Here is a 27621-nt window from a genome sequence, read left to right as displayed (position 1 = left end):
TAACCATAATTTACCGCTCACAGAACATTTAGAACATATTAAAATAAGTATCTTTCTGCTGTAATGTGCCCAGTTGAACTTTATGAATTCCAAAGCTGCATTTTAAGGCAATGAAGGAACTGGCGCGCCACGTTCTTTAGATCAATCACATGGATTGTGCTGTTTTTCTCCTGATCAGAAAAGAAATCGTATTTCTGTAAATGTTACCTTGAATCAAGGATTCTTCCACGTTCTAGAAGCTTGGGTGAGCAGCTTATACTGTCTTACTGTGCCCCCTAGTGGCAAAGAGCATTTATGCACGTCAAAGAGAATCCTTTCCCAAAGGCTGGAAGTAAAATCCAAAATAATTTTTTAATCTTTATTGATCACTTAACATGTACAAAACTTTGTGCCAGGTGCTCTGGGGAATATAAAAGTGGATTTGGTACAGTTCCCATGCTCAAGAAGTTTAAAATCTACAAGCAGACACGGTTCCATGGCAATGCAGGTAGAAAGAGATACCACCCCATGGTTAAGGAAGGGTGAAAATTCCCAGGGAGAGCAAGAGAGGGAGCACGCAGTAAGTGCCTCCTATGTGCCAGGAGCCGCACCAGGTAATTCATAACTAATAGCATTTATTTTTCATGAAAACCCAGCAAGCTATGCATAACTACCTCTACTTTACATAACACAGGTTGAGGCTCAGAGAAGTGAAGTAACTTGCCTGATATCACACAGCCAGTCAGCAGCAGAGGGAGGATTCAAATTGAAGTCCTAGGACCCCAGCCCCCAAGCTCTCCCCTCCTTCCTGACCAAGGCGGGGGGGCCGGTAAGAAGGCACTCTGGTAGACTTTAACTGAAAGACAAGGGGAAGGTACCCTCCAAAGAGAGTGCAGAGTGGCGAAAGGGGGGGAGGGGGGGCGTGCCCTGTCGCACCCACCTCTTCTAGCTCATTCCCTACTCACCCAGCATCTGCTCTCCGCCCAGGACTGGGCTGCAGCAAGCCAGGACTCCTGCCTGCGCCCACGATCCTGTCCCCACCTCAGATGAAGCATCCACGCAGTGCCTCCCAAGCACCCCTCCAGCTCCTACCCGACCACAAGGACCCCCACGTGGCCCACCTTCCGACACCGGGGAGGGAAAAGCTGCCAGCTGCCCACCGGTACACACACAACCCTGAGGGCCCAGCGCTTCCAAGGCCCCAGCCGGGACTTCCCTCCCGGGCTTCCAGCCCCCCGCCCCCAGCTGCTCTCCATCCATCTTCCCATCCTGGCTCCTCCAGCCCTGCCTCAAGGTCTTCACACTGAAAAGTTGCTTAAGGTCGATTTGCCAAATAATTCTGTCACTGAAAACTGTCAAACATCATAAAGCAGAGAGGACCCTGGCCAGACTATTTGCATCTATGGCTTGTAGAGGCCCTGATTTTCGAGACACCCACGGTAAGAAAATGGTCAGGAGATGCGGACCGCAGCAGCCATGACGGCAGCCACACTCTGCCCCTGGGGCCACCCCCAACGCCACTCTGCAGCCCCACCATGAGAGACGGACAGCGCCGGGGGCAGGGCTCCCTGGAGGGTGCCAGGCCAAGCAAGGAGCCAGTGCCCGCGTCATTGCCTGCAGCACACACCACCGTCCTCGGGACAGATGGGCGACGCATTGGTGCCAGGCCCCGCCCAGGGCAGCCCCACGGCCAGGGGAGGCCTCAGGGAATTGCCCCAAGCAGGGCTTGCTTTCCTGTAACAGATAGTCCCTCTGCCTGAGCAGCCGTCCCAAGGTGGACCAACTGCGCCCTCTTCTGGTCATGAGCTGTCACAGCGGGTTGGCTGCTCCCAGGTCCCCTCCGCGGGGCCTCCCCGCCTCCCCAGCACACAGCCCGCAGGCTCATCTCTGCGCGAACACCCGCTACACGGCCGAACAAACACCACGCCCCGAGTCAGCGGCGTCACTCAGACGCTCTGTGTTCCAAAACTATCATGGGATGCCCCTGCTCAGCAAATCTAAACTTTCTGGGCAAAAGTGACCGGAGCAGGGCCCGCAGAGCACCTGACTGAGGCCGGGTGCAGACCGGTCCCCACAGGGCTCCAGGCCTGCCCTTCCCCACCAGGAGACACAGCCCCGAGGGCGGGTGGGCAGACACATCCCTCCACCCAGCTCTGCCCACAGCGACCCAGCCTGTCCTCTGAGGCCCCCGGCAAGCTTGCCGCCTCCTCAACAAGTGTCGTATATTAACGCATGTATGTGGAGCCTAGAAAAATGGTACAGGTGAACCGGCCTGCAGGGCAGAAATGGAGACACAGATGCAGAGAACAAACGTATGGACACCAAGGGGGGAAAGCAGCGGGGTGGGGGTGGTGTGATGAATTGGGAGATTGGGATTGACATGTACACACGGATGTGTATAAAATGGATGACTAATAAGAACCTGCTGTATAAAAAAATAAAATAAAAAAATAAAAAAAATAGGAAGAAAAAAGGAAAAAATTTAAATACCTGCATGTTCGTGCACACACACACATCACGCCACATACTATACACACATATACACACACACAAAAGCCTGGGCTGCACATGTCTGGCAGACTGGCCCCACCCCCTGGGGTCCTAGGAAGGGGCTGCCCACGCCCTTCAGGTGGCCCACCTGTAACCATGCCACTCTCCACAGAACTCCACCACACCACGGGCCCGGCATCAGACTGGGGGCTTTACACACAGCACCTGGGCATGTGTCCCACCTGAGAAGCCCCGGCCGTAGGTCTCACAAGATTGTCTCATCGAGGAAAGAGGCTCAGAGAGGTCAAGTGCCTTGCCCAAGATCACGAAGCTTTGGGGATGGAGCCAGCCCTTGAGCCCAGATCATTCTAACTCCAGGGGCCAGCCAGACACTGCCCACCAGGAACCCTCCAGACAGGCTCCTGACCAGAGGGACAGGTGCAGGCTCGCGGGAGGAAGGGCCAAGAAGCCCCAGGACTGGGGGATGGGTCCAAGCACGTGACAACGCACACCAGGGACGTGAGGAGCCTCCTGAGCGGACCACAGGGCCCCCGAACTCGCAGGAAAAGCAACAAAAATATGCATGTAAACCCTGGGGCTCCAGGCTGCAGACGGGACACGACACTGTCCCCACAGAACTCCATCAGCCTCGCAGACAAGAACACAGACACGTCATTCCAGGACTCAAACGTGCCACCTAAAATGACACTCATCGACAGAGGTCGTTTCCAAGACTTCACTGTACTTGGGCTTCCTTTCTTAGCTTCCAAAAATGCCTCCTGAGAAAAAAAGCTCAAAATGAAACATGCAAATACAGTGTCCTCGGCAGGCAGGATCCAGAACCGTGAGGAAAACAGGCGGGGAAGCTGACATCTATTGAGCACCTATGGGGCTCCTGCCTCTGCGCCAGGGGCTTTGGAAGCGTTTTCATCACACAGTCCCATGACCCAGGTACAACCAGGCCCTTCACAGATGAGCCTCCAGACTCAGAGGGGGCGGCTTGGGCAGCTGGCCAGCCACTCACAGCAAAGCTGCACCCGAAGCCCCGTCCCTGCAACTCCAAAGCTACTTTCTTTCCAGGAAGCTTTTGCTTGGCTCACGTGTATTTGGCACCAACTATGTACTGGGCTTTGCTAGGGGCCGAGGAAAGTGAGGAGGCGGACAGAGGACAGTCTGGGGCGGGGGGGGGCAGGCGAGGGGCCTGGAGGGCAGGTTCCAGGCAGGTGTGACACACCTGTCACACTACCTACCTGTCCACATGGGCACTGCTTACTACAAGTCTGCCTTACCTCGGGAGCTTTTAAAATAAATAAATAACAACCAAAAAAGAGTTTCTGCGTAAACCGGAAGTCCCCGGCGGGGCATCCAGAGCCCTCCCTGCTCTGACCCTGCCCTCTTCCCCAGCCTCGGGCCCCTCACCCCATCATGGGCCTCATAGCCGCCCATGCTTAGAGCCAAGCCCACTCCCTTCACCAAGTGAAACTTCCCTCCTGGAAGCCTTCACCAAGCCCTTTCCAGCTGAGCTGCTGCCCTCCCCCGGATGCCCTCAGCCCCCATGGAACCCCCTGGGGCCCCATCCTCACGGCCCCGACGCAGGCTTGTGAGCACCTCTCCGCTAGTCCGTGGCCCCTAGTCCACTGTGCCGGCCTGGAAGCCAGGGTCAGCTCAGCGACCTTTACATCCCCTGTATCCGGCACAGCACCTGGTACAGAGCTAACTGTTGTTCAGCACTCAGTGGGGGTCGCAGTGGATGTCCCCAAGGTCCTGGGGCCTGGCCTGGGCCTTTCTTCCCCCTCTGCTCCCTCTCACTCAGCGACCTCATCCTCCGGGGGCGTGAGTGTGTCTGGGCGCCCCTGGCGCCCCCAGCAGGGGGCAGGGCTAGCATCCTCTGGTGGCCTGGGCAAGGCCGCCTCGGGGGAGGGGGGCGGCGATGGGACAGGACGCACCAGCCGTCCAGGTGGGCCATTGAAAACCCTCTCCCAAAGGCAACAAAGAGAACTCCAGAAATGCCCAAAAAGAAACCTGTAACCAGGCCCCACCTCACCGTTTTGAAGAAGAAAACAGCCCAGCAGTTTATTCCTAAGAGCAGCTGAAAAGAGCAATTTCACTCAAGTCTTACCTTGAAGGTTTTATCCATAGACGTTGAGAGAAGCATGTGGCTCTTGGAAGAGACTGGACACCACTGAATGTTGTTGACTGGGCCCCGGTGGCCTCTCAGATGGAAGAGTACCTTCCTGGGAATCTTGGTTTCCTTATACTGACTGTCCAAATACGGCTGAATAAACTCGGACACTTGGGGCGCCACACAGAGAGGGGCTGGGGCACGCCCTGCACAGGGACCCTGGGGCTCCATGTCTTTACTCTTGCCTGTTTCCGTGCTTAATGCTTGCAACTGTCTTAGTCTTTTCGGGGTATAGGGTACAACACAGTCCTCACACCACTGCCTCTGAAGAGAGCTGCCATTTTTACCTGGGGTTTCAGATCCAGTTCGGGCACAGAAAGATGGCTCAGGGGAGCCAGAAGTTCCCCAGGAGAGTTTCACCTGCTTTAAGCGGGCAGCTGCCAGGGGCACGTGGCCAGCTGGAGCATGGCTGGTCCACAGGGAAGGACGAGCAGGCTGGCTGGTGGGGAAGGTGACCTCAGGCTCTGTCCTGGGCCACTGCAGCCTCTGGTTGGGGCAAGATCCTGAGTCACTGCTCCAGAGCCGAGCCAGAGGGAGACGACAGCTGGCTGCATCTTCACAAGAACCATGCTTTGTGGGCAGTGCGCCCCCGTCCTTCGCATCCAGGACTTCCGAGGCAAAATCCCGCCCAGGAGGTCTGATGGCATCTGAAGCATCTTTCATCTGGCCGGCAGGATTAAAACTGCCCCCAGGCTCAGTCTCAGGCTCTGAGTCCGAGTCGTCATAAGCCACCAGCGAAGCCATTGAAGACACAGTTTCTCCTTGTCCGTCAAGGGCAAACTACCTAAGGTCAAACAAAGTGTCAGAAGATGTGCATGGCAGGATGTTTCCTACCACGTGCCGAAAGCAAACGTGCCACAGAGCAAATCCAAGACTGAAAAACCCATAAGAATAAACACATTAAAAATGAGGCCTTGGGACTTCCCTGGGGGTCCAGTGGTTAAGACTCCGTGCTTCCACGCGCGGGTTCGACCCCTGGTCGGGGATCCCCCCACATGCTGTGCCGCACGGCCAAAAAAAAAAAAAAAAAAATTTAACAACAAGAAAATAGTAAGACCTACACAAAGAAAACTAAAAATGTACTGAAAGATATAAAAGAGGACCTGACTAAATGGAGACAGGGTGCCTGGACAGAAAGACTCATGGTTTTAAAGAGACGTTTTAGAAGGGCGCTTTGGGCAGGATCTATTGTAAATTTAAACATACATAGCTTTTACTGCCACAACCCACTTTGGAACTCTGTCCTACACAAATACTAGCACGTGTTTGCAAAGATAGGTGTACAGAGAGCCTGCAGCACTGTTTATGAGCAACAGACAAGAAGAGCATACACTCATGAACGCGAGTGAGGTTAGTTCTGAAAATACTGAAATGCAAAGATGACCAGGACCCACCATGTGCTAAAAGCAGCTGCCCTCACCTTTGTCCTCCCTTTATGCTCCAGTCCTTCCTTTTATTCTCTCTGCCTAGAACGCTCTTCCCCAGATATCCCATCTCAACTACAAGCCAGTCGGAGAGATAGACCGGCAACACAGGGCGGAGAGGTGCCTGAGGCATGGGTCCACCCCATTCCAAGGGTGTGATCCAAATCTGCCGGTTTCACTCCAAACACAGGCTCACACAACAATTTCCCCTTTCTAAAAAACTCTTCCTGGAATTCTGAAACATCCTACAGAATCAGTTGTAGCCAACTAGTTTCTAAAAGAAGTACTTCCTCCTGGAATTCAATTCTGTGCAGTTAACATGAAGCAAGTAATCAAGAGGAAAACAACGCTGCTGCACACATCCAGGACAGCAGAGGGCGCGGTGGAGCAGCCCTGAAAGCTCAGGCAACAGGCCACTTCCGGGAAAGCCTGCGTCCCCTACCTTAATCAACCATCCTGAGCTCCTCTTCCCACACGTGGGGTCAGGTGAGGCCTGAAGACTCCCTGGGGGTCCTCGGTTACGCCATTCCAGACAGCCTGTCTATCACCCACGTCTTCCCCTGGGCAGTGGGTTTCATGTCCCCTGGAATCAACCATCCCACCCCTTCCATGCCTTTCCCATAAAGGGTACCAAACAAGTTGTCATCATTCAAAAAATGTCTGTTGCCTGCCTCCTCCAAAAATCCCACCCCCACCTGTAGCCCAATCCAGGCAGGTAACACCTTCCACACACACAGCCATTATCTAAATAAAACTTCCACAACAAGCCAGCCCATCTCAAATGGAACTAATATAATATAATGGACGAATTATAAACAAAGGGAAGCGTGCACTGTGAAGGATTTGGCATTTCTTTTCTCTCACTACTTAGTCTGGTCCTGCATCCTGATCAGACACTTCATCTGTCTCAATTCCTATGCACAGGACCGCCCACCACAGCATTCCGTCCTGCCAGAGGGAACCCACCAGGTTCCCACCACAAAGGCTCCTGTCTGCAGCCACTGGGATGGATTCCTACCCACCCAGTTGTCCACAGTTGTCGAATCATAGGAGACGCCAATGACCAGAACTAAAGATGAAGTCTACAGCAAAAGATCAGAGAGTAGTGGGCTTGGGGCCCATGAGCCCCACTTCCTACAAGGCAAGGCAGCAAGGACTGAATGAATGCAGGCAGGTGGATGATAGGGCTCCCCATCTGCTTCATGTACATTTCATTCAGTCATTCAACAAACACTGACGGAGCATGGGCTACTAGCCAAGCCCCACACAAGGCACCAGGAACACCAGGGCAAATGAGACGGTCGACGATGCCCTGTGCTCGCCATGCTCACATGCCAGTGGGGAGAGACAGACCAGAACCAAGCGAAACAGAGCATGTCCGGAGGTGAGAAATCCTAAGGAGAAAAGTAAAACAGAAAAGAAAAGGAGGCGTGGTAGTGGGCCTGGGATGCAGTTTAACATTGGGAGGCCGAGGCAGGCCTAAGGCAGAAGGTGATGCTCTGCAGGTGAGGGAGCAGAGGTGATAAAAAAACACTGAAGACCGGACCAACAAAACTGATCAAATGGGGTGAGAGAGAAGGAGGCAAGGATGACTCAAGAAAAACAGGCAAAAATGGAGAAGACTGTGAGCCACTGGGGACAATGTAAACTTTAGGGGGAAAGTGTTTGCTGCCTTTTATGTTTCTAAGGCAAAGGGGGAAGAAAAGGAAACTTTTTCATGGAAAGAGGGAGCGATTAAACCAAGAACAGCCAGAAGAAAAAGTCGTCTTTGGAGAAATAAGGCTACAAAAGGGGGGAGTGGCATTGGCAGTCATCAGCATGTCTGCTCCACCAGGGCAGGACTTTTTGTGTTCTGTTCACTGGTTGATCGCCAGCATCTAGAAATATTTGTGAAATGCAACCTGGGGGGTGGGGGGGCACAGAGAAAGTAAAAGGAATAGGATATTCTCATTCAACAAATATTTCCTGATTACCTACTCTGTGCCAAGCCTTATGTTAGGTCTTATGGACAGAGATTAAGCACAAAACACGGATCCTGCGCCGGAGGCCACAGACTAATGAAGGCAACAAACAAGATACGACCAGAGATGGGTTTTGAAGAATGCAAAGGAGTTAGCCGGGCTGTCAAGAGTGAGAGGTGAGGATCGTCCAGAGCACTGCGCGTTCGGAAGTAACCGGAGACACAGGACAGGCGAGCGGCAGTGAACTGCCCGCGCGGAGTGGCGTGGAGCGCTCGGCCCACCGCCAGATCCCAGTCCCCTACCGCCCCCGGCCCTCCGCTCACCACACGCACCGGAAGCTCTCGGTCCTCCCGGAGGCTGTCCTGCCTGTACCCCGCAACCCAGTCGCGTTCTGCCGGCGCCGGGGCCGCCAGCCAATCAGCGGCGGCCTCCGTCCGGCCCCGCGACGCGAACAGCCAATGATGGCGCAGCCAGGCCGGAAGTTGTTCCGGCCGGAAGGCGTTTCCACGGACGCCCAGGAGGCCACCCGTGGCTGAGCCGGCAGCGCTGACGGCCCCGGCTGGGCGGGTAAGTGAGGGGATGAAAGAGGGAGGGAGGCCGGGGCGGTGCCAGATGACCTGGCCCTCCCGGAGCCGCCTGCACGCCAAGGCCCGGAGTATCCTCCTCAGAGCCCGGCTCGCTGCTCGCCGGGTTCTGGCACCACGGGGTGCGCGGAGGCTGCCACGGCGCCCATCGCCCCCGTCCTCCCAGCGCCGCCGACCTGGCCCGTCGCCCACTGCCACCGGCACCGACCTTTCATCGTCTCCGTCCTCTTCGCGTTCGCCAAGGGGAGAGGCCCTCACTTTTAACGAGTGCCTGCCATGTGACAGGGGCTTTGCCGGTAGTATCGCACTTAGTCCCCTCCACGATAAAGTTACGAGGCTTCTTTATGCCCATTTCACAAATGAGGAAACGCAGGATGAAGCGGAGAGGGAATGTGACTTGCGCAAGGTCTTGTAACAAGAAGACTCCCAAACTGGGTTTGAAATCCGGGTCTGACCCCAGAACTCATGATCTCTCCACTGCCCTGTGCCGCCTCCGTGAACAGCAGCGGCGAGGAATTTACCATCCGCCTTCCCCCCCAACCCCCTCCCTCCCCGCCCCAAGACTATACACAAACACAGTTATTCATACTGATCCTGAGAATAGGGAACGGGAAGAGGGTGGGGAGGTTATATGGAGGCCAACCTGGGATACGGGGTGGCTGATGCAATGACCAGCTAATGTCTTGCTTCCCGAGAGAGTTTCCCTGGTCTCCACCCGCATCCCCCCCTCCGCCCACCCCTGATTGGACAGTCTCATCGAAGAGGTTGGTCGAGAGGCTCAAGTGTTTCCGAGAAATTGGGTGATTTACAAGAAGCTCCTACATGCAAGTAGTAAAGGGTGGGTAAACAGGAAAAAAAAAGAGAGAAGAGTCTTTTCTAGAAAGGAAACTGAAAGAAAAAGGGAAAGACTATTAAAGACGAGCTCGAGCTGCACTGGGCAGTCTCAGCTTCTCAACTGCCCAGCGTGACCAGTGGCCACCTCTGCAGCACCTCCTGCAACCTGGGTATGTATTGCCGTCTGTGCTAGGCTTAGAGTTTATTAGTATTTCTACCAGCCTTTTCCCAAAGTACTGGAAACCTTGGCTTAGGGCATGAGGAGTAGCATCTCTTAGGACCAGGGTGTTGTGCATTTTATTTCATCTCATTGTCCCAAAGTTCAGGTGGCTCACAGCTTCTGTAGGGAGTGGAGATACTGGAAGAGTAGCTGCCTATTTGGATTCGTAGCTTGACTTTCAGCACTTTGATGTTGGCTATCCTATTTTTCACTGATGAGGCCTCCTTAAATAGTCGATATCCATCCATGGTATCTCATTGTGATACTCATAAGTAGCTTATGCCTGGCTTCATATAAATTAATGTCCTCTTTGCCTTTTAAGATGATGTTCATTTTATTATTTGGAGGGGAAAGTAAGCTTTCCTCTCAGTGTTTAAAAAAGAAAAAGTGACCTCAATCTGTTCCAAGGTTTGAAGCGTTAAAGGACTCCTAGCTGGTAAGACGTCATTTTCTTGTCCTCTGGAAACTTGACAGTCCAAGGCCATTGTCATCCACACTCAGGGGTCAGGATGTGGAAGATGGTCTCCCACCTCCTGGTAATATTCCAGGCATCCAGGAACTTCTGGGTACCCCGCTCTTCTCAGCTGCTCCAGAATTGGCTGTAGTGCGTAATGCCACCCTTCCCCCAAATTGCAGAATCAGTGTATTCTGATCTTATCTGTGAGATGGTTTCATTGTGGCCCAAGGGATTGTCCTGCCGTTGTTAAACAGTTCTGTAATTCCTCTTTCCATTCCTCATCCCAAAACTGTGCCCAGTTTCTTCAGGTGCCTGTTATGCTCCTTGGGAACAGTGGAACCTTTCAAAATGAGCACAAGTTTCAAGTTCCTTAAAAAGAGGGACGGAGAGTTCATTTTGAAGAGTCTTGTCGTTTCCTCCTTAGCTGTGTGCTGACCTGCTGTGGACTCTGCAGTTTTGCTCTTTTCACTCCCAGTCCTTTTTTAGAGGAGATGATACATTACTTCACAGATATAGCTTCATTTCTTTGTTTTAGATTGTAGTATTTGTGAAATAGATAAAGCAGTTTTCCTTGACAAAAATTCAAAGCCCTATTTGCAGTTTACACAGTAAACACTGAAGGCAGTGGTTCTTAGTCTCTTGGCATCTCGGACCACTTTGAGAAAGTAGTAAAACCTGGATACTCTGCTTAGAACCGCAAACGTGCAGGCAAACCGTTGACGTCATTTCAGAGGTTCTGAACTCTGGGTTAAAAATCTCTGAAGCTAAATTAAATTCTAAAAGTTAGTTAACAAAGAAATAAAGGAGAATGTTGACTAGATAGGAGGACAAAAGGAGAGTATGTGCCCATAAATGGGCTAATGAATGGATGCCTGACATGAGGGAAGTGATAGTTCTATTCTCTTTGTCTCTGATCACTGCCGAAGCACTGTAATCACTCAGGAAGTTGCATCATGCACACACACACGAGATTACAGTGTGGGTGATTCCCACACAGTGAGTACATGCCTCATGATCCTGAGAGCAGGGAGACCTCACCTGCTGTTTCCTCAGTCAAGTTTCATTCCCGTGTGCCTCTTCTTACTTAAATGGGATTCTGATAGTTAAAGATACATGTTTTTCCCTACAACAGGGACCCTAAATGCAGGCTCAGTTCATCTAGCTGATCCTCTGCAGTTATCTGCTCCTTCGCAGGGGTAGATTAGCCGTCTGGGGCTCACCAAGTCATTCTACCTGGCGCTTTCCCTAGGAATTTTTAAGGGTAATTTTAATCTGTGCTTGATTTGGGTCCTACTCGCAGACTTCAAAAGCCACTTCTTGCCTTCCGTGCAGGACACCACATTTTTGGAAGGACAAGGGTAAACCGAAGGGAATTCCAAAAAGAATGACCAGGATAGTGGGCAGATGTTCGCAATGGGTGAGGAAACAAGACTGGGTACGTGGGATTAACCTGGCTCTTCTCAAGTCTCGGAAGGCTCAGTGCAGTGTCAGGACGTTCTAAGAGGACTTCTAAAGTCCAGGTAGGAGAAATCTACCTTAAACTGGAATACTGCAGAGGTATTATAAGAGGATATAAACCAGAAGGGGAAAAGTAAACTAGATGATTTGTGAGACATTCATTCCGTAAACGTCTGTTGATGAGCTACTCTGTACCAGGTGCTAGAAGCACATGAAAGAATAAAACCCAGTACTTGCATTCTCTGTGTGACGGATTTTCATAAATAACTACATGCAGTGTGAGTGCTCTAATAACCTCACTCACGAGCGCTCAGGGATCACCAAGGACAGAGCAACCAGCTTGGCCCCTTGGGTGCAGGGGTCAGGAAAGGCCGCAAAGAGGAGCCGAGGTTTGAATTAGTAAGACAGCGGGCAGAGGAGGGTATGAGACATTCCGGGCAGGGGGAGCAGCTGGAATTTGAGAGAGCACGTGCTCGAGGGGGGCTTTGGCATCAGATCCCGGTTCGGCTACTCTGGCATGGAACCTCAGAGGACGGTTCTAACTTCCCTGAGCCGTCCGCCTCTGGTCGCTAATGCAGAGCAGATACTGTACCACCCAGCTTTGAAAGTTGGGAGAATTGGGGATCATGGGTAAAGCATTTGGGCGTGATGTTTGAGCATTGGTGGCTAGAAGTAATTTTCATCACTTTGGTTGTTGTTTGATATGGGCCTGAGTGTTTCTCCTCTCCAGCGCTAGTCAGAAGCTTCTTCCACATTCCTTCTCTTTTTTACGGGCCTCCCTTTCCAGGAATTGAGGCAATTCTCAGCAAGGAGGGGAAAGAAACTGGCTGCTGTCCCATCCTGGTTTCAGTATTACGGTTTCATTGACTTATATAAAGATTGGTTTAAATTTTACGTATTTTTTAAACAGATATTTAACAAATGGATGAATAAAAATAAATTACCCCCTCAAATTTGTGTTTTGTTCATAGAGCTGCTAGAAAAAAAAAATTTTAATGATTAAAGACACAAAATAGTCATTCGTTAAACCTCTCCTCTGTGGCTGATGCTGTGCTAGACTATTTACTTACCCACATTATCGCACTTATTCCGTGACCAGTCCTGCAAGTTAGTGTTGTTATTGTTATTCCCATTTTACAGTTGAGAAACTGAGGCGTATGACAGTTAAGTAGCCCATAGGATAATGTTTGAGAGCATAGGTTCTGGGGTCAAACTGTTTGAGTTTGTATCTCATCTCGACCACTCACTAACTGCGTTATCTTGGGCAAGTGTTACAGCCTCTCAGTTTGCTCATCTACGAAACAGAGATAACAAATCTGTCCCATAGGATTGCTGTAGGTTTAAGTGAATTACTATGTATAAGGTGCTTAGAAGAGTACCAGGCACTTAAGAGCTGGAGGTTAGCTGCTCTGGTGTAGCCGCACTGTCACGGTCATCCTCCTCGTCCAAGGTGTAACAGCAAGTTACAGATGGAACTGGAGCTCAGCCAAGCTCTGGAGCCCTAACAAATAATGCTTGCAATGGGTTTGTGCCTTGCTTTACATTTTGTAAAATGCCACCATGTCGTTTTTTCTCATTTCTTCTCATAACAGCCCTTGAGGTAGGTGACAGAGTTCCCGAGGCTGCTGCTTTATAGCTGAGGAAGCTGACACTCAGAAAAGGGAAGTGACCAACCCAAAAGGGGCCCCAAGGCGGCCTCAGGTAGCCTGCCGTGTGCCCCACCTTTCTTAAGGTTACTAGTAAATAATGACCAATAGGAGGTGCAGGGACACCTTCTTCAGAGGTTTGCGGTTAAATAAGGCAGCATGTGGAGTGGACAGGCTGTATATGATTCTTACCTCATTTGGAACCCAAAAGGGATAAGGCCCTGCCTCCACCCAGACTTCCCTTCGTCTGAGAACGGAACAGCTGGCCAGCAAAGGAAGCCATTTGTTCAGCAGTATGTTGGTTATGACTGCAAAGGCCTGGGAATTCATCCCGAAAGCAATTAAGATAAAGAGTAAATAGCCATTTGCCAAATGTTTCTAGCTGTGGTGAACTTAGGGTTACTAAAGCACTTTGGTGTTTGCTACCTGAGCAGACACGAGTCCTTCCTGTGTCCTGGGCACTGGCCGAGGCACAGGGGCACCTCGGCAGATGCACACTTGCCCTTGGTTAGGAGGGGTCTTTCTTTGCCCTAAGTCTGTATATCACAGCGATTCCTTTCGACCTCATCATTAGCATTTGTTCTTCCTCTTTTCCCCTGTTTCATGGCTCCAAATTTCTGCTTATATTTGTATTAATGTTATATTATCTATGCCCTTTCTTATAACTCATCTCCAACCTTTTGGAAAGAAGAACTAGCTACGGTAAAGGAAAAACAGCTGCGATGGTTTGTTAATCTCTCTCTCTCCTCCCCCCACAGTTTTGTCTGGACCACTGAGCAAATCTGCCAACACCCTAGCCGGCTGTGAACGCAGGTCCTGGAAAATGGCAGATGTGCCCAACGGTGAGCAGGGCTGTGGGTCTCCACTGGAGCTGTTCAAGAACATTGCTGCTCAAGGGGAGCTCGTGAGGGCCCTCAAAGCCAGAAACGCGGCGAAGGTATGTCATTTAGCTGGGTCCTACACACACACACACACACACACACATCCAAGCCGTGTCTGTAGGGTCATGTTACCAGGATTCCGTTCCCTCACCACCTGAGGTGTTTTGGCTCTCAATTTAAATGTATTTTCTCCTTTATCAGCGTCGATGCGTGTAGTCTAAAGGGAAGCTGCTGGGAAACACAGCAGGCGTCCACCCCGCCTCTCTCTGTTTCCTGCTCCCAGAAACAACGATTTTCAATTCTTTTAGCTGATTCTTTGGCTATGTAACCCCTACGTCTCTCAAAACCACACATTAAAAAAAAAAAACAAAAAAAAACCCACACATTATATTGCTCCTGATAGGTGTTCGGGTTTGGGGCTTTCACTGTGGACGACAAGGAATTAGCACTTTCGTAAGCACTTCCCATCCCCCCAGTCTCCATGTAAACGCTGCTGACCCACTGGGTATAGCATAAGTGCTTCTCCTTTCCTGCCCAACTTTTGTTTTCTCCAGAGTTGATAGTTGTCTTAATTGCTTTTTGCTTGGCTTGTCTTTGTTTCATTTTGGGGTTTTTTGGCCGCACCTTGCGGCCTGCAGGATCTCAGTTCCCCAACCAGGGACTGAACCCAGGCCGCGGCAGCGAAAGCCCAGAATCCTAAACACTAGACCGCTTGGGAACTCCCCTGCTTGGCTTTTCTTTTTCCTTTTTAATTTGGCTGCGCCCGCCAGGTCTTAGTCGCAGCACGTGGGATCTAGTTGCAGCGTACAGGATCTTTTAGTTTGTTCCTTTCAAACCAGAAATTCATGACCTTTAATTCTCAGAAATTATATCATTTCTTTGATTTATCCTGGGTTTTTTGTTTTGGTTTCTGTTTCTTTGTGTATTTTTTTAATTCAAAGACTGGTCCTCTGAATTTTTTATTTTTTGACTTATTTTCCTCATTTATTTTTCTTTTTGTTCTTCTTTTAGGTATGTTTCGTCAACTTCTAACCCTCCTATGGTTTTTCACTTATTCTGTCATTTTTGACTTCCAAGAGCTCATTTGACCTCTGAACATGCCTTTCCTCATAGCTCTCTGCTCCTATTTCATGGGTGCACTGTCCTTCTGTCTCTGAGATCTTGGTGATAGTTTTCCCAGTGTTCTCTACCCACTTTATAAACTCGGTTTCTTCCAAGTTAGCTTTTTGTTCCTTCTGCCTTTTGCATTAGATGCCGTCGTCTGGTGTTTGGTGACGCTCAGCCGTGTAGTGGCACTTTAGCGGGAGCGCTCAGAGCTGGGAGGGGCTTGTCCTGTGGCTTTCCCTTCCCTGGACAGCAGCCACGCTGCTCTCTGGCCTTGGGAAGGCTTCAGTGTCAGGGTCTTTAGAGCTCTTCTTTGAGGCTTGTAGAGTCCCCAGAGAGGACTCCTCCAGTCTGCTGTCCAGAGGGTGCGGGTCCGGCCGCCAGCCTTGTGAGCTGAGTGGGGCAGAGGAGCTGGGCTGTGTGAGCGCTCGCTGAAGCCCCCGTTCTCTGTGCGCTGCCCCCGCCCCCGCTGGGCAAAGCGCCTCCAGTCTGGACACTTTTTACTCTCCTTGATGAGACACTAAACCTCTGGATAGGGGAGGGGGGATGTACCGGGTAGGGGGGAGATCTCAATAACTGCTTCTTAGACAGACTTTCAAAGTGCTCCTAGTTTTATAGCCCGCTTTCACCCTCACTTCTTTGAGTATCTAGGGCCGCCAATGCCCAGACCTCTCAGGGATTCCACAGCAATGTAAGTCCAGTCGCTGCCCAGGTTCCCTGTGTTGTCTTAGCATTTGTTCTTCTCCCGTGTTCGGTCAGGTACCACTCATCCCTCTGCTTTCCAGCTTCTGAATCTTGTTGCTGTCATCCTCTTCCTGTTCCCTTGGTCCTCGTGGGTTATGCCTTTTTTAAAGATCTCTTTGCTGTTGCTGCAGTGGGTTTTAGAAGTGTAACCCATTCAGTCTGCGTCTGTAACCATCACCTAAGCACTTTCTTTCACTCTCGGTCACCCAGCTTCTTCATGTCCATGACTTCCTCGTCTGTCACTTCCAATCCCTGTCGTCGTCTTTTCAAAAATCTCTTCCTAGGTTCTCACCAGATGGTATCAACCATATCACAGTCACTCCAGTAGTTTACTTTGACTATTTGGACCCTAAATAATCCATTACATTTTAAAAGAAAGAAACAGTGATATCCAAAAACAGGAGTTGATTATTCACAGAAAGGGGTTTACAACACCAGGCAGGGCTCAATAGATGAGGCTAAGTTGTTTTAAAAAAAAAAAAATCTGAAAACCTAAAATAAATAAAGGACCGAAATGTTGATCATTTACTCTATAAACCCATTTTAGGAACCTGACGGTGATATTTTGGTCATTTAACATTAAATTCGAATAATGTTAATAAATGCTTTTAGTTAGTAACTCTTAGTGACTCCAGTTATGTTCAGCATTTTAGCAAACAATACTTAACATGGTTTTTTTTTTAACATCTTGATTGGAGTATAATTGCTTTACAATGGTGTGTTAGTTTCTGCTGTATAACAAAGTGAATCAGTTCTACATATACATATATCCCCATATCTCCTCCCTCTTGCATCTCCCTCCCACCCTCCCTATCCCACCCCTCTAGGTGGTCACAAAGCACTGAGCTGATCTCCCTGTGCTAAGCAGCTGCTTCCCACTAGCTAGCTGTTTTACATTTGGTAGTGTATATAAGTCCATGCCTCTCTCTCACTTCGTCCCAGCTTACCCTTCCCCCTCCCCGTGTCCTCAAGTCCATTCTCTACATCTGCATCTTTATTCCTGCCCTGCCCCTAGGTTCATCAGTACCATTTCTTTAGATTCCATACATGTGCTTTAGCATACGGTATTTGTTTTTCTCTTTCTGACTTACTTCACTCTGTGTGACAGACTCTAGGTCCATCCACCTCATCACAAATAACTCAATTTCATTCCTTTTTGTGTCTGAGTAATATTCCCTTGTATGTATGTACCACATCTTCTTTATCCATTCATCTGTTGATGGACACTTAGGTTGCTTCCATGTCCTGGCTATTATAAGTAGTGCTGCAATGAACATTGTTAACACAGTTTAGAATAACTCTTTCGAGGGTGGTCTTTGACTAATGCATAGTCAGCTGACACACAACAAGAGAGATCAGAGGTTACATGATGAAACCAGAGTTAAATGGAGTAAGTTTGTATCTGACCCTGAAATGTATCATACTAGAAGCACCTGATGTTTTGGAAATTCACTTTAAGTGAAATAGCTGAGCTACTCGGGGATCTCTGGTCCAGTGAGGGTGCCGCAGGCTCTTCCTCCACTCTCTCTGCCGTCTGTCCAGGTCATGGCCCTCGGCGTTCTTTCTCCTTCGTGTACCAAGAGAATAACACCCACTGCTTTCAGAAGCAGTAGCTCACAAAGCTTCTCCTGGCGGGTAGGTCGGAATCTGGGGGCTCTAACGGGAGACAGTTAGAGCAGGATTCAAGAAATGACACTGGATCGTAGGGGTTAAGGTAGAGAACAGAGCCTTTTTTCTTCTTCTTTTAGTTTAAGTAAACTTTTTAAATTGAAATACATCATTCGTTCAGAAAAATATGGAGATCACAAACAGGCAGCTCACTGAATTTTCACAAAATGACCAAACCTGTGTAACCAGCATCCAGTTGGAGAAATGGCACAGAAGCCACCCTCGGGCCGCTTCAGGCCCTGCCTCTACTCTCCCAAGAGAGGCCTCCACCCTGCCTCCCCCACCGTGGATAGTTCCTTCTGTGTTGGAACTTTATTTAATCAGGTAGTGTATATAGAGTCTTTCATGTCTGGCTTTTTTCAGAACATCAGCTTTTAAAATCTGTTTCAATGTCCTGGTCCATGTTAGATTGAGAACAAGAAAACGGACAAGACGAGCCTGCTTGTCTGTTTCGGTCCCATTCCAGTTAACAGGTGGTCCTTGAACTGGGACCCTGGTTAGATGTTTGACTTTCAAAGAGCCACCTGGTTGGAAGCTGAGTTAGGCCACATAGAGTATGAATGTCACACAGCTGGTGATTAAAGGGTAGTGACTTCAGGGCACTTCAAAGCAAGGTAATTCTCCCATAGATAACTTGATAGATCATGCTTGCTAAGCCTTTATTCTGCTGCAAGTACAGCCTAGGCACTACCGTAATGAGGTGAGGAAAACATGCTTGCCTGTCTAAGGTAGGCCAACATCCTGTCTCTTGCATGAGGTCTATCCATGGGGCTATTGATGCCACAACTCTGACTCGTTTAAACGATGAATTCCAGATGGTTTCGGAGTTTGAAACACAAATCTGTGCTTGCGAAATCACCCTACAGTAACAGTCCTCTGTGGCCCAGGTGCCGTACCTGACAGAGGAGCTCTCTCTGAATGGAGTTTGGTGCTGTGATGTTTCTCCACTGGGAAGCCCAGTTTATAGCACATTATGTATAAACTCTAAATGGAAGTGTTTGTATTTCCCTTGGCAAGCAAATTGGACTGTGTATATTCTTTGTGATCTAATCCAGCAAGGCCAATTGTGGGAGTAGAGCTTTAGGGCATAGCATGACTGATCTGCTTAATTAGGTTTGCTTTTTTAAATGCCAGGCTTCCAGGGGTGGCTGGTGTGGGCTCCTGGAAGAGAGGAGGTCTTTAAGAGGTTTCCAGCTTACCCAAGGATATATTTTACATTTGTTTTTCTTATGCTTATTTTAAAACACTAAATGTGCAAACACTTTGGACAGCTTGATAAGACTCCAAAATGCTGTAGTATAACTGTTTCCCAGTGAATCCCTCCTTAATTTATGACCTGAAAGTCTGTATTTTTTCCTTGCCTTTATCTGTTTTCACAATGTCTACTTGAGTTGCTGTTGCTGTCCTTGGTGGAATCGTTGTTTAAGTTTCCATAAATATTCATCTCAACCTGTGTGGATTGTAAAAACAAGTTCCAGTGCAGAGCTCAGTGTAATTGATTAGTGGAGCTTGTCCCATATGTTCGCTGGCATTGGTGGTGTTTAAGTAACATTTAGCACATTAACTCTGTCATAAACAACGGTGTAAATTGTGTCGCTACACGTATCCTATAGTGTTTGTGGTAGTAATCCGTAGCACTAGACCAACAGATAAAAAAAACAAAGGGGCTTCCCTGGTGGTGCAGTGGTTAAGAATCCGCCTGCCAATGCAGGGGACACGGGTTCGAGCCCTGGTCTGGGGAGATCCCATATGCCGCGGAGCAACTAAGCCTGTGCACCACAACTACTGAGCCTGTGCTCTAGAGCCCATGAGCCACAACTACTGAGGCTCGCACACCTAGAGCCTGTGCTCCGCAACAAGAGAAGCCACCGCAATGAGAAGCCCGTGCTCCGCAACTAGAGAGAGCCCACGCGCAGCAACGAAGACCCAACGCAGCCACGAATAAATAAATAAAATAAATAGATTTTTTTTAAATCATAAATTAAAATAAGTTCAGGCCCATGACTTGCTGTGTGTCCATGGGCAAGCTCCTTCACCTCTCTGAGTCTCACGTTCTTCAACTGGAAAAGGACAGTGACAATGATGCCTTCCTCGTAGGGTCATTGTAAGGCTAAAGGAGGTAATGTGTGTGAAAGCAGTTAGCACAACACCTGCCACACAGCAGTAACATTCGGCAAATGTTAGTCGTTGTTAATACACTCAGCCTTCACCCTTGCTCCTTTGTGCAGAATGAAATTGATTCCGCAGTGGAGATGTTGTTATCCTTGAAAATGAGCTACAAAGCTGCCACGGGGGAGGATTACAAGGCTGACTACCCTCCAAGGGACCCGGCACTTGGGAGTGATGGTGGCCTGGATGCCACAGAAGCAGGCGAGGATTTTGTGGACCCATGGACAGTACAGACAAGCAGTGCAAAAGGCATTGACTATGACAAGCTCATCGGTACGTTATGGGAAAAGCCCCAGCTTTTAGGAGTGATTCCATTGAGTTGATTCCACTGATGTTTTCTAATTTGAATTAATCATACATCCAGTCAAGCTTCAATGCCAAGGAGAAAATAGATCCTAAAATCTTTTGTGGTGCACTATATTCCCAGAGGATTATTTTTAATTAACATAACAATATAAAATAAATCTCAAAATAATGATTTATAGTAGATAGCTTAGTAGAAGCTTTTTCCTTTTTTTGAGCAATTCAGAACTTGGGGAAGGTCCATGGAACTGGGCATCTTTACAGTCACTTAAGTTGTCTCTAACTTAGTGGGTACAAGTCAGTCATAGATTACTTAAGGTTTCTCCTCCAGTGTGATACTGAGTGTGGAGCTAAACAGCTGGAAGTCAGCTTAAGAAAGATGACTCCTCACAGGGGGCAGGTCCTCACTGCCAAGCCCTTCACTGGAGGGCTTCCTGCTCAGGAAAATCCTTACTCTGAGAACATTGATGGCTGTCAAAAAAGAAACAGAACTAAAATGTTCTTACCTAAGTCTAAGCCATTTTCCATGATTTATGTATAGACTATCAATGAGGGAAAATTCTCTTGAAGACAGCCGTTAATTCGGTTAAAGACTTATTTAAATTTATGGTTGTGAGTGAATATAAATTATAGCTTAATGAGCAGTAAGCAGCGGGGGCGTGTGTGTGTGTGTGTGTGTGTGTGTGTGTGTGTGGTTGCCTGGAGTTGCTAGCTAAACTGCATTCTGGATCTGTTTCCTGTCAGAATCCCATCCCAGACAAAAGAGCATTTTGTTCTGTAATTTATTTTCTGTTCTGCTGGCTGTGACCTCCACTCTGGGCTGGTGGAAGGGACCAGAGCCTCAGGCCTAAAGAGGCCTGGGTCTGTGGAGACTGTGCGTGGATCACAAGGCTTTCCCTCTCGTCTCAGCAATATCACCAAACCTCCCACCACCTAAGATCGGCATCTCTTCTTTTTTTTTCCAGTTCGGTTCGGAAGCAGTAAAATTGACAAGGAGCTGATAAACCGAATAGAGAGAGCCACGGGTCAGAGGCCGCACCGCTTCCTGCGCAGGGGAATCTTCTTCTCACACAGGTCAGGGTCTTCTCACTGCAGGGCCCCCCACCCCTCCTCTTCTTCTAATGAAGAAAACTATCAGGGTGCTGTTCCCTCAGACCTCCAGGCCCTTGCGGCGAGTGGTTGCCAGTTGGCAGAAGGCCGGTTCCACCTCCTGTGCTGGCAGTGACCGGCCGTGGGATGGTGCCCGTCCCTTCACCTCTGGCCCTTAGCTTATTCACCTGTAAGCTGCCCACCTCACAAGGTGAAGGTCAAGTACACAGCAGATGAGATTCATGCCAGGTTACGTGCTATAAACTATAAAATGTCACAAAACAAAAGAGATCAACGTGTCCAAGTTCAGCATTTCCCATGAGATAAGCAGGAGGCTTCCTGAAATTACATACTTCTTCCTCCTATTGTTCTGGCCTACTCATGAATAATAGCCAAAGAGTCGCTTTGCTGTGCACCTGAAACTATCACAGCGTTGTTCATCAGCTATACACCAATACAAAATTAAAAGTTAAAAAAAATTTAAAAAAAGAGAGAGAAACTAATAGAGCGAACATGCACAGAATATCCCTACCTGAGATCATAAATTCCATGCAGATAACATCAGAGAACAGGCGGCTTCTGAGTGAGGTCTTGCCTCTCCCACCCCACACATCACCTCGGGTTGGTTTCAAGGCCATGTTCGTGGAGTTTATAGTCCAAGGTAGGGTTGTTCTGTTCTGCCCGCACATCAGGGTTACGGAGAGCACGTGCAGGACAGAACTCGGCAGTCTGCCGAACACTTTAAATTCTACAGGCAGAGAACTCCAAGCCCCGCTCAGCCCTCTTTCTGGGCAGAATGCAATCAAAGCTTTTTCCTTCATTGAGATTTAATTCACATGACATAAAATTCACCTTCTGAAAGTACATAATTCAGTGGTTTTTTTGGTGTATTCACAAGGTTGTGCAACCATCACCACTGTCTAATTCCAGAACATTTTCCTCACCCCAAAAAATAACCCTCTACCCATTAGCAGTCACTCCCCATTCCTCCCTCCCCACCAGCACCACTGGCAACCACTAACCTACTTCCTGTGTCCGTGGATTTGCCTGTTCTGAACATTTCATATAAATAGAATCATACCACATGTGGCCTTTTGTGTCTGGCTTCATTCACTTAGCATCATGTTTTCAAAGTTCCTCCGTGATGTATCATATGTCAGTACTTCATTCCTTTTCATACCTGAAAAATATGTTATTGAATGGACATTACCCCCCCCCATTCAACAGTTGATGGACATTTAGGGTATTTTCACTTTTGGGTTATCAATAATGCTGCTCTGAACACTTGCATACAGGCTTTTTTTTTTTTAATAAATTTATTTATTTTATTTATTTATTTTTGTCTGTGTTGGGTCTTCATCGCTGTCTGTGGGCTTTCTCTAGTTGCGGCGAGCGGAGGCTTCTCTTCGTTGCGGTGGGCGGACTTCTCACTGCAGTGGCTTCTCTTGTTGCGGAGCACAGGCTCTAGGCACTCGGGCTTCAGTAGTTGTGGCGCACGGGCTCAGTAGTTGTGGTGCACGGGCTTAGTTGCTCCACAGCATGTGGGATCTTCCCAGACCAGGGCTCGAACCCGTGTCCCCTGCATTGGCAGGAGGATTCTTAACCACTGCGCCACCAGGGAAGTCCTGTATACAGGCTTTTATGTGGACATATATTTTAAGTTCTCTTGAGTGTGTACGTGGGAGTGGAACTGCTGGGTCATCAGTTAACCATTTAACTTTTTGAGGAACTTCCAAACTGTTTTCCACAGTGACTGCATCATTTTGCATTCCCACCAGCAAAGTGCAAACAAAGGTCCCAGTTTCTCCACATCCTCGCCAACATTTATTATTTTCCATTTTGTGTTTTTCCATAACCATACTAGTAAGTGTGAGGTGGTATTTCACTGTGATTTTGATTTGTATTTCCATAATGACTAATGATGTTGAGCACCTTTTCATATGCTTATTGACTGTTTTTATGTATTCTTTAGAGAACTGTCTCTTCTGATCCTTTGCCAACTTTTTAATTGGGTTATTTATCTTTTCATTATTGAGTTATAATAGTTCTTTATATATTCTGGATACTAGTTTCTTATCAAATACTTGATTTTCAAATATTAGCTCTTAATTTACAGTGTCCTTAGAAGCACAAGTTTTTAATTTTGATGAAATCCAGTTTTCTTCTGTTTGTTTTTCGTTGCTTGGTGTCATATCTAAGAAACCATTGCCTAATTCAAGGTCATGAATATTTACACCTGTTTTTTCTTCTAAGAGTTTTATTCTTTTAGCCCTTACATTTAGGTCTCTGATCCATTTTGAGTTAATTTTTGTATATATGTGAGGGAGGATTCAACTTCATTCTTTTGCATGTGAATATCCAGTTGTCCCAGCGCCAATTTTTGAAGACTGTTGTTGAATTTTCTTGACACTCTTGTTGAAAATCAATTGACCATATATTTAAGGGTTTATTAAATATACTACATAGTCTTGATTACTGTAGCTTTGTAGTAAGTTTTGACACTGGAAAGTGTGAGTCCTCCAACGTTGTTCTTCTCAAGATTATTTTGGCTGTTCTAGGTCCCTTGCATTTCCAAGTGAATTTTAGGATCGACTTGCTAATTTCTGTAAAAAAAGGCAGCTAGGATTTTGGTAGAGATTTTGCACTGAATCTATAGATCAATTTGGGGAGTGTTGCCATCTTAAAATATCAAGTCTTCCTATCCATGCACATAGACGTCTTTCCATTCACCAGGTCTTTAGTTTCTTCCAGCAGTGTTTTGTAGTTTTCAGTGTACAAGTCTTGCACTTCCTTTTTTTTAATAAATTTATTTATTTATTTATGTATTTATTTTTGGCTGCATTGGGTCTTTGTTGCTGCGCGCGGGCTTCTCACTGTGGTGGCTTCTCTTGTTGTGGAGCGTGGGCTTCAGTAGTTGTGCCACGTGGGCTCTAGAGCGCAGCCTCAGTAGTTGTGGCACACGGGCTTAGTTGCTCCGTGGCATGTGGGATCTTCCCAGACCAGGGCTCAAACCCGTGTCCCCGACATTGGCAGGCAGATTCTTAACCACTGTGCCACCAGGGAAGCCCCAAGCCTTGCACTTCTTTTGTTAGATTTATTCCTAAGGTTTTGTTTGTTTTGATGCTGTTGAAGATAACGTTTTCTTCATTTCTTTTTTGGATTGTTCATTGCTGTTTCTGAAGGGAAAGCACACTCCTGTGTGTTTCCTCTAGCTCAGTGCTCACTGCAGCTCTGCTTCACTTCTGATACCGGATGTGTGGGGTTTCCACACATCAGGAGGTTCTGCAGCACAAGCTGGTGTCTTACAATTTAACCCAATTCTGACACTGTCTACCTGGAGATAGCGTCTGATCCCACAGGTTAAGGGCTCAGTCCCAGAAGACTGCCCCCCACCTCCCTACTTCAGACAGGAATCACGGGTCTGGACTGTTACCCGTGCCATAAATCAGAGGGTCCCATGACTGCTTCGTGGAGTGAATTTGCCAGAGCATCTCACATAAGTCAGGAAAACATTTTACTTACTAGATTACCAGTTTATTATAAAAGGGTATCATTCAAGAACAGCCAGATGGAAGAGGTGCACAAGGCAGGGTGTGTGGGAGCACAGCGCTTCCATGGTCTCCCTGGGCACCTCTGTCCCCACTTCTCCATGTGTTCACCAACCCGGAAACTCTCTGAAGCTGTCCTTTGGGTTTTTATAGAGCCTTCACTACATAGACGTGATTATTTAAATCACTGGCCACTGGTAATTAAACTCAATATCCAGCCCCTCCGCCCTCCCCAGAAAGTGGGGCGAAGGCAGGGGGGACTGAAAGTTCCAATCCTCTAATCAGAGTTAGCTCCCCTGGGAACCAGCCCGCCTCCTTAGGTTATCTACGGGCTTTCCAAAAGTCACTTAAGTAACATAAATTTTGGTGTGGTTGAAAGGAGCTTATTATATGAATAACACTCCTATCTTTATCATTCTTTTCACTTAGGAAATTCCCACAATGGTTAAAGGAGTTCTGTGCTTGAAACAGGATAGAACGAAGACCAAATGTATATTTCTTATAATCAATCACAATATTGCACTACTGTATAGATATACCACAACTGATTTTTGTTTGTTGATCTTACGTGCTGCAACTTTGCTGAGTTCATTTATTAGTTCTTATTAAAAAAACAAAATTCAGCCACATAAATTTGAAGATCTAATTATCTTTATCCAGTGATTCATAAATCAGGCAGCCTCCCATCTAGCAACTAGAAAGGCGCTCCAAGGGGTTTTACAAAATGGAAGCTTTTTACAGGGAGGAGGGTGGGGCAAGGGAGGAATTAGCAAAAGGAAAAAAAGGATTATTTTTAGGCCAGGACATCTTTTTGTGGAAGGGAATGGCAAGGGTTTTACCACGCAGATTGATTCTTGAGGGATCGAAGGTGTAGGGCAGGAGACAGTTTACCTCATAGGTGCTGAGCAGAAAATTCCAGACTGGTTGATTAAGATTACATTTCTGGGGAAGGTGGAAAGTGCAGTTAGATCAGATATTAAGTCTAGGTTTAGTGTCATGGGCTTTAACGTGATACCATTTGGGCCTGTGGTTTTCTTTTTAACATTCTCTCTTTTTTTTTTCTTTTTTTGTGGATTCTGGAGCATTTTTGTTATATAGCATTACTTCACCTGCGAGTAAGGATAATTTTACTTCTTCCTTTCCAATTTGGATTTCTTTTTCTTGCCTAATTGCTCTGGCTAGAAATTCTAGTACAGTCCTTGTGAAAGTGAGCATCCTTGTCTGATTCCTGATCTTAGGGGGAAATCTTTCAGTCTTTCACCATTGAGTAGCTGTGAGTTTTCCATAAATGCCCTTCATTTTAAGGAAGTTCCCTTCTATTCTGAGTTTGTTGAGTATTTTTATAATGAAAGAATATTGGGTTTATCAAATCCTTTTTCTTCCTCTGTTGAGATGATCATGTGGCTTTTGTCATGTTTTCTATTAATACCGTGTATCACATTGATGGATTTTTGTATGTTGAACCAAGTTTGCATTCCCGGAACAAATTCCAGTTGATTATGGTGTGTAATCCTTTTTATATGTTGCTGGATTTGGTTTGTGAGTTGCTGAAGATTTTTTCATCTGTATTCATAAGGGACATTGGTCTGTAGTTTTCTTTTGATGTCTTTGCTTTGGGTATCAGAATAATACTGGCTTCATAGCATGAGTTGAGACGTATTCCCTCTTCCATTTTTCTGGAAGTTTGTGAAGGATTGTTGTTAATTCTCTTGAAAATTTGAGAGAATTCACTAGTGAAGCCATCTGGCCCGAGGCTTTTCTTCGTGTGACTTTTTTTTATTCCTAGTTCAATTTCTTTGCTTGCTATAGATCTGTTCAGATTTTGTATTTCTTCTTGAGTCAGTTTTGGTAAATTTGTCTATTACATCAAGGTTGTCTAACTTGCTGGCATGCAGCTGTTCCTAGTATTATTCCCTTATAATCCTTTTTACTCCTGTAAAGTGTTTAGTACTGTTGATTTTGGTAATTTGAGTCTTTTGTTTTTTTAGCTCAAGCTTTATCAATTTTGTTGATCTTAAATCAAATTTTTTATCTTAGCATTTTACAGTTCTCACTGCCCTGTGACGTATTCACTTCAGTATAATAATGCTGTAGGCTCTTGGTTTAGGGAGGCATAGGACTTGAAGCTTTGGCCATGCTCAGATTTAAGAACGCCTCTCAGATCTGTGAAGTAGGCGTTTGATGAGATCTGCCACGCGCTGTCTCCCTCTGCAGCCGAGGGGGCCCTGCGGGAAGCCATCCTCACAAAGCTGAGCCCAGCACGGGAGCCTCGTCGGCGCCCTGCCCTCGGGACAGCACCCCTCGGGACAGCACGTCGTGAGTGCTCAGAGACTTCCTGCAAAGCCATCTGGAGCAGCGCAGCCGGGACCTGGTCTCCGTGCTCCCACTGCAGGTGGCACAGGTTCCGTCCCTGGTCGGGGAGCTAAGATCCCACATGCCACACGGTGCGGCAAAAAATAAAAAGAGCAGCTCATGGGACGGCTGTGCTCTTTTTCTTTTCTATAAGCTGATAAAAGTTTGATTTGGTTACTCGTGAGAACCAAAGAAGGACTCCTTTTCTTCCAAAATCAAGTGTTTCATTCTTTCCTTATCTCAGAAGCACTGGGTGATCATTCCTTGGGGAAAAATCAAAACTATGCACGAAAACCAGAATCCCCCCAATCCTGTCAGCCCAGAGATAAGCACTGTTAGCCCCTGGTCTGGGGCATAAGAAGTCACTTTCAGAATACTCTTGTCTGGGTTCTCCTACCCAGACCTCTGGAAAAGGCAGCTATTCCTCTTTTATTTGGGCATACTTTGCCCAGAAACAAAGAACATTCACACCCTGGAAGGGTGGTTTCATACCCTGCCAAACGTTGCAGTCACTGGCAGGGTTTGTTC

General features: G+C 47.7%; 2 protein-coding genes across 6 annotated transcripts in view; one reads left to right on the top strand and one right to left on the bottom strand.

Moving 5' to 3' along the window:
- WDR25 (WD repeat domain 25) overlaps nucleotides 1-8453 on the bottom strand; it is a 142190-nt gene extending 133737 nt beyond the window's left edge. The window contains exons 1-2 of one of the 2 annotated variants that reach the window (XM_049706513.1): nucleotides 8360-8453; nucleotides 4589-5435 (exon numbers count right to left, since the gene is read on the bottom strand). In XM_049706513.1, the coding sequence (XP_049562470.1) occupies nucleotides 4589-5395 (807 nt within the window). In that variant the 5' untranslated portion in view covers nucleotides 5396-5435; nucleotides 8360-8453. The remainder of the gene's footprint in view (nucleotides 1-4588; nucleotides 5436-8359) is intronic. The other variant, XM_004262400.4, reaches the window with a different exon arrangement.
- Nucleotides 8454-8482: 29 nt separating this feature from the next.
- Nucleotides 8483-27621, top strand: part of WARS1 (tryptophanyl-tRNA synthetase 1) — a 33740-nt gene continuing 14601 nt past the window's right edge. For 2 of the 4 annotated variants that reach the window (XM_004262398.4, XM_049706515.1), the window contains exons 1-4: nucleotides 8483-8603; nucleotides 13994-14172; nucleotides 19861-20074; nucleotides 21070-21178. In XM_004262398.4, the coding sequence (XP_004262446.1) occupies nucleotides 14059-14172; nucleotides 19861-20074; nucleotides 21070-21178 (437 nt within the window). In that variant the 5' untranslated portion in view covers nucleotides 8483-8603; nucleotides 13994-14058. Of the gene's footprint in view, nucleotides 8604-9446; nucleotides 9625-13993; nucleotides 14173-19860; nucleotides 20075-21069; nucleotides 21179-27621 lie in introns of those variants that run through there. The other 2 variants (XM_049706514.1, XM_004262399.3) reach the window with 2 other exon arrangements.

Source organism: Orcinus orca, chromosome 2 (assembly GCF_937001465.1).
Source record: "Orcinus orca chromosome 2, mOrcOrc1.1, whole genome shotgun sequence".
NCBI classification, from domain to species: Eukaryota; Metazoa; Chordata; class Mammalia; order Artiodactyla; family Delphinidae; genus Orcinus; species Orcinus orca.
This window is presented reverse-complemented; position numbering and strand designations above follow the sequence as displayed.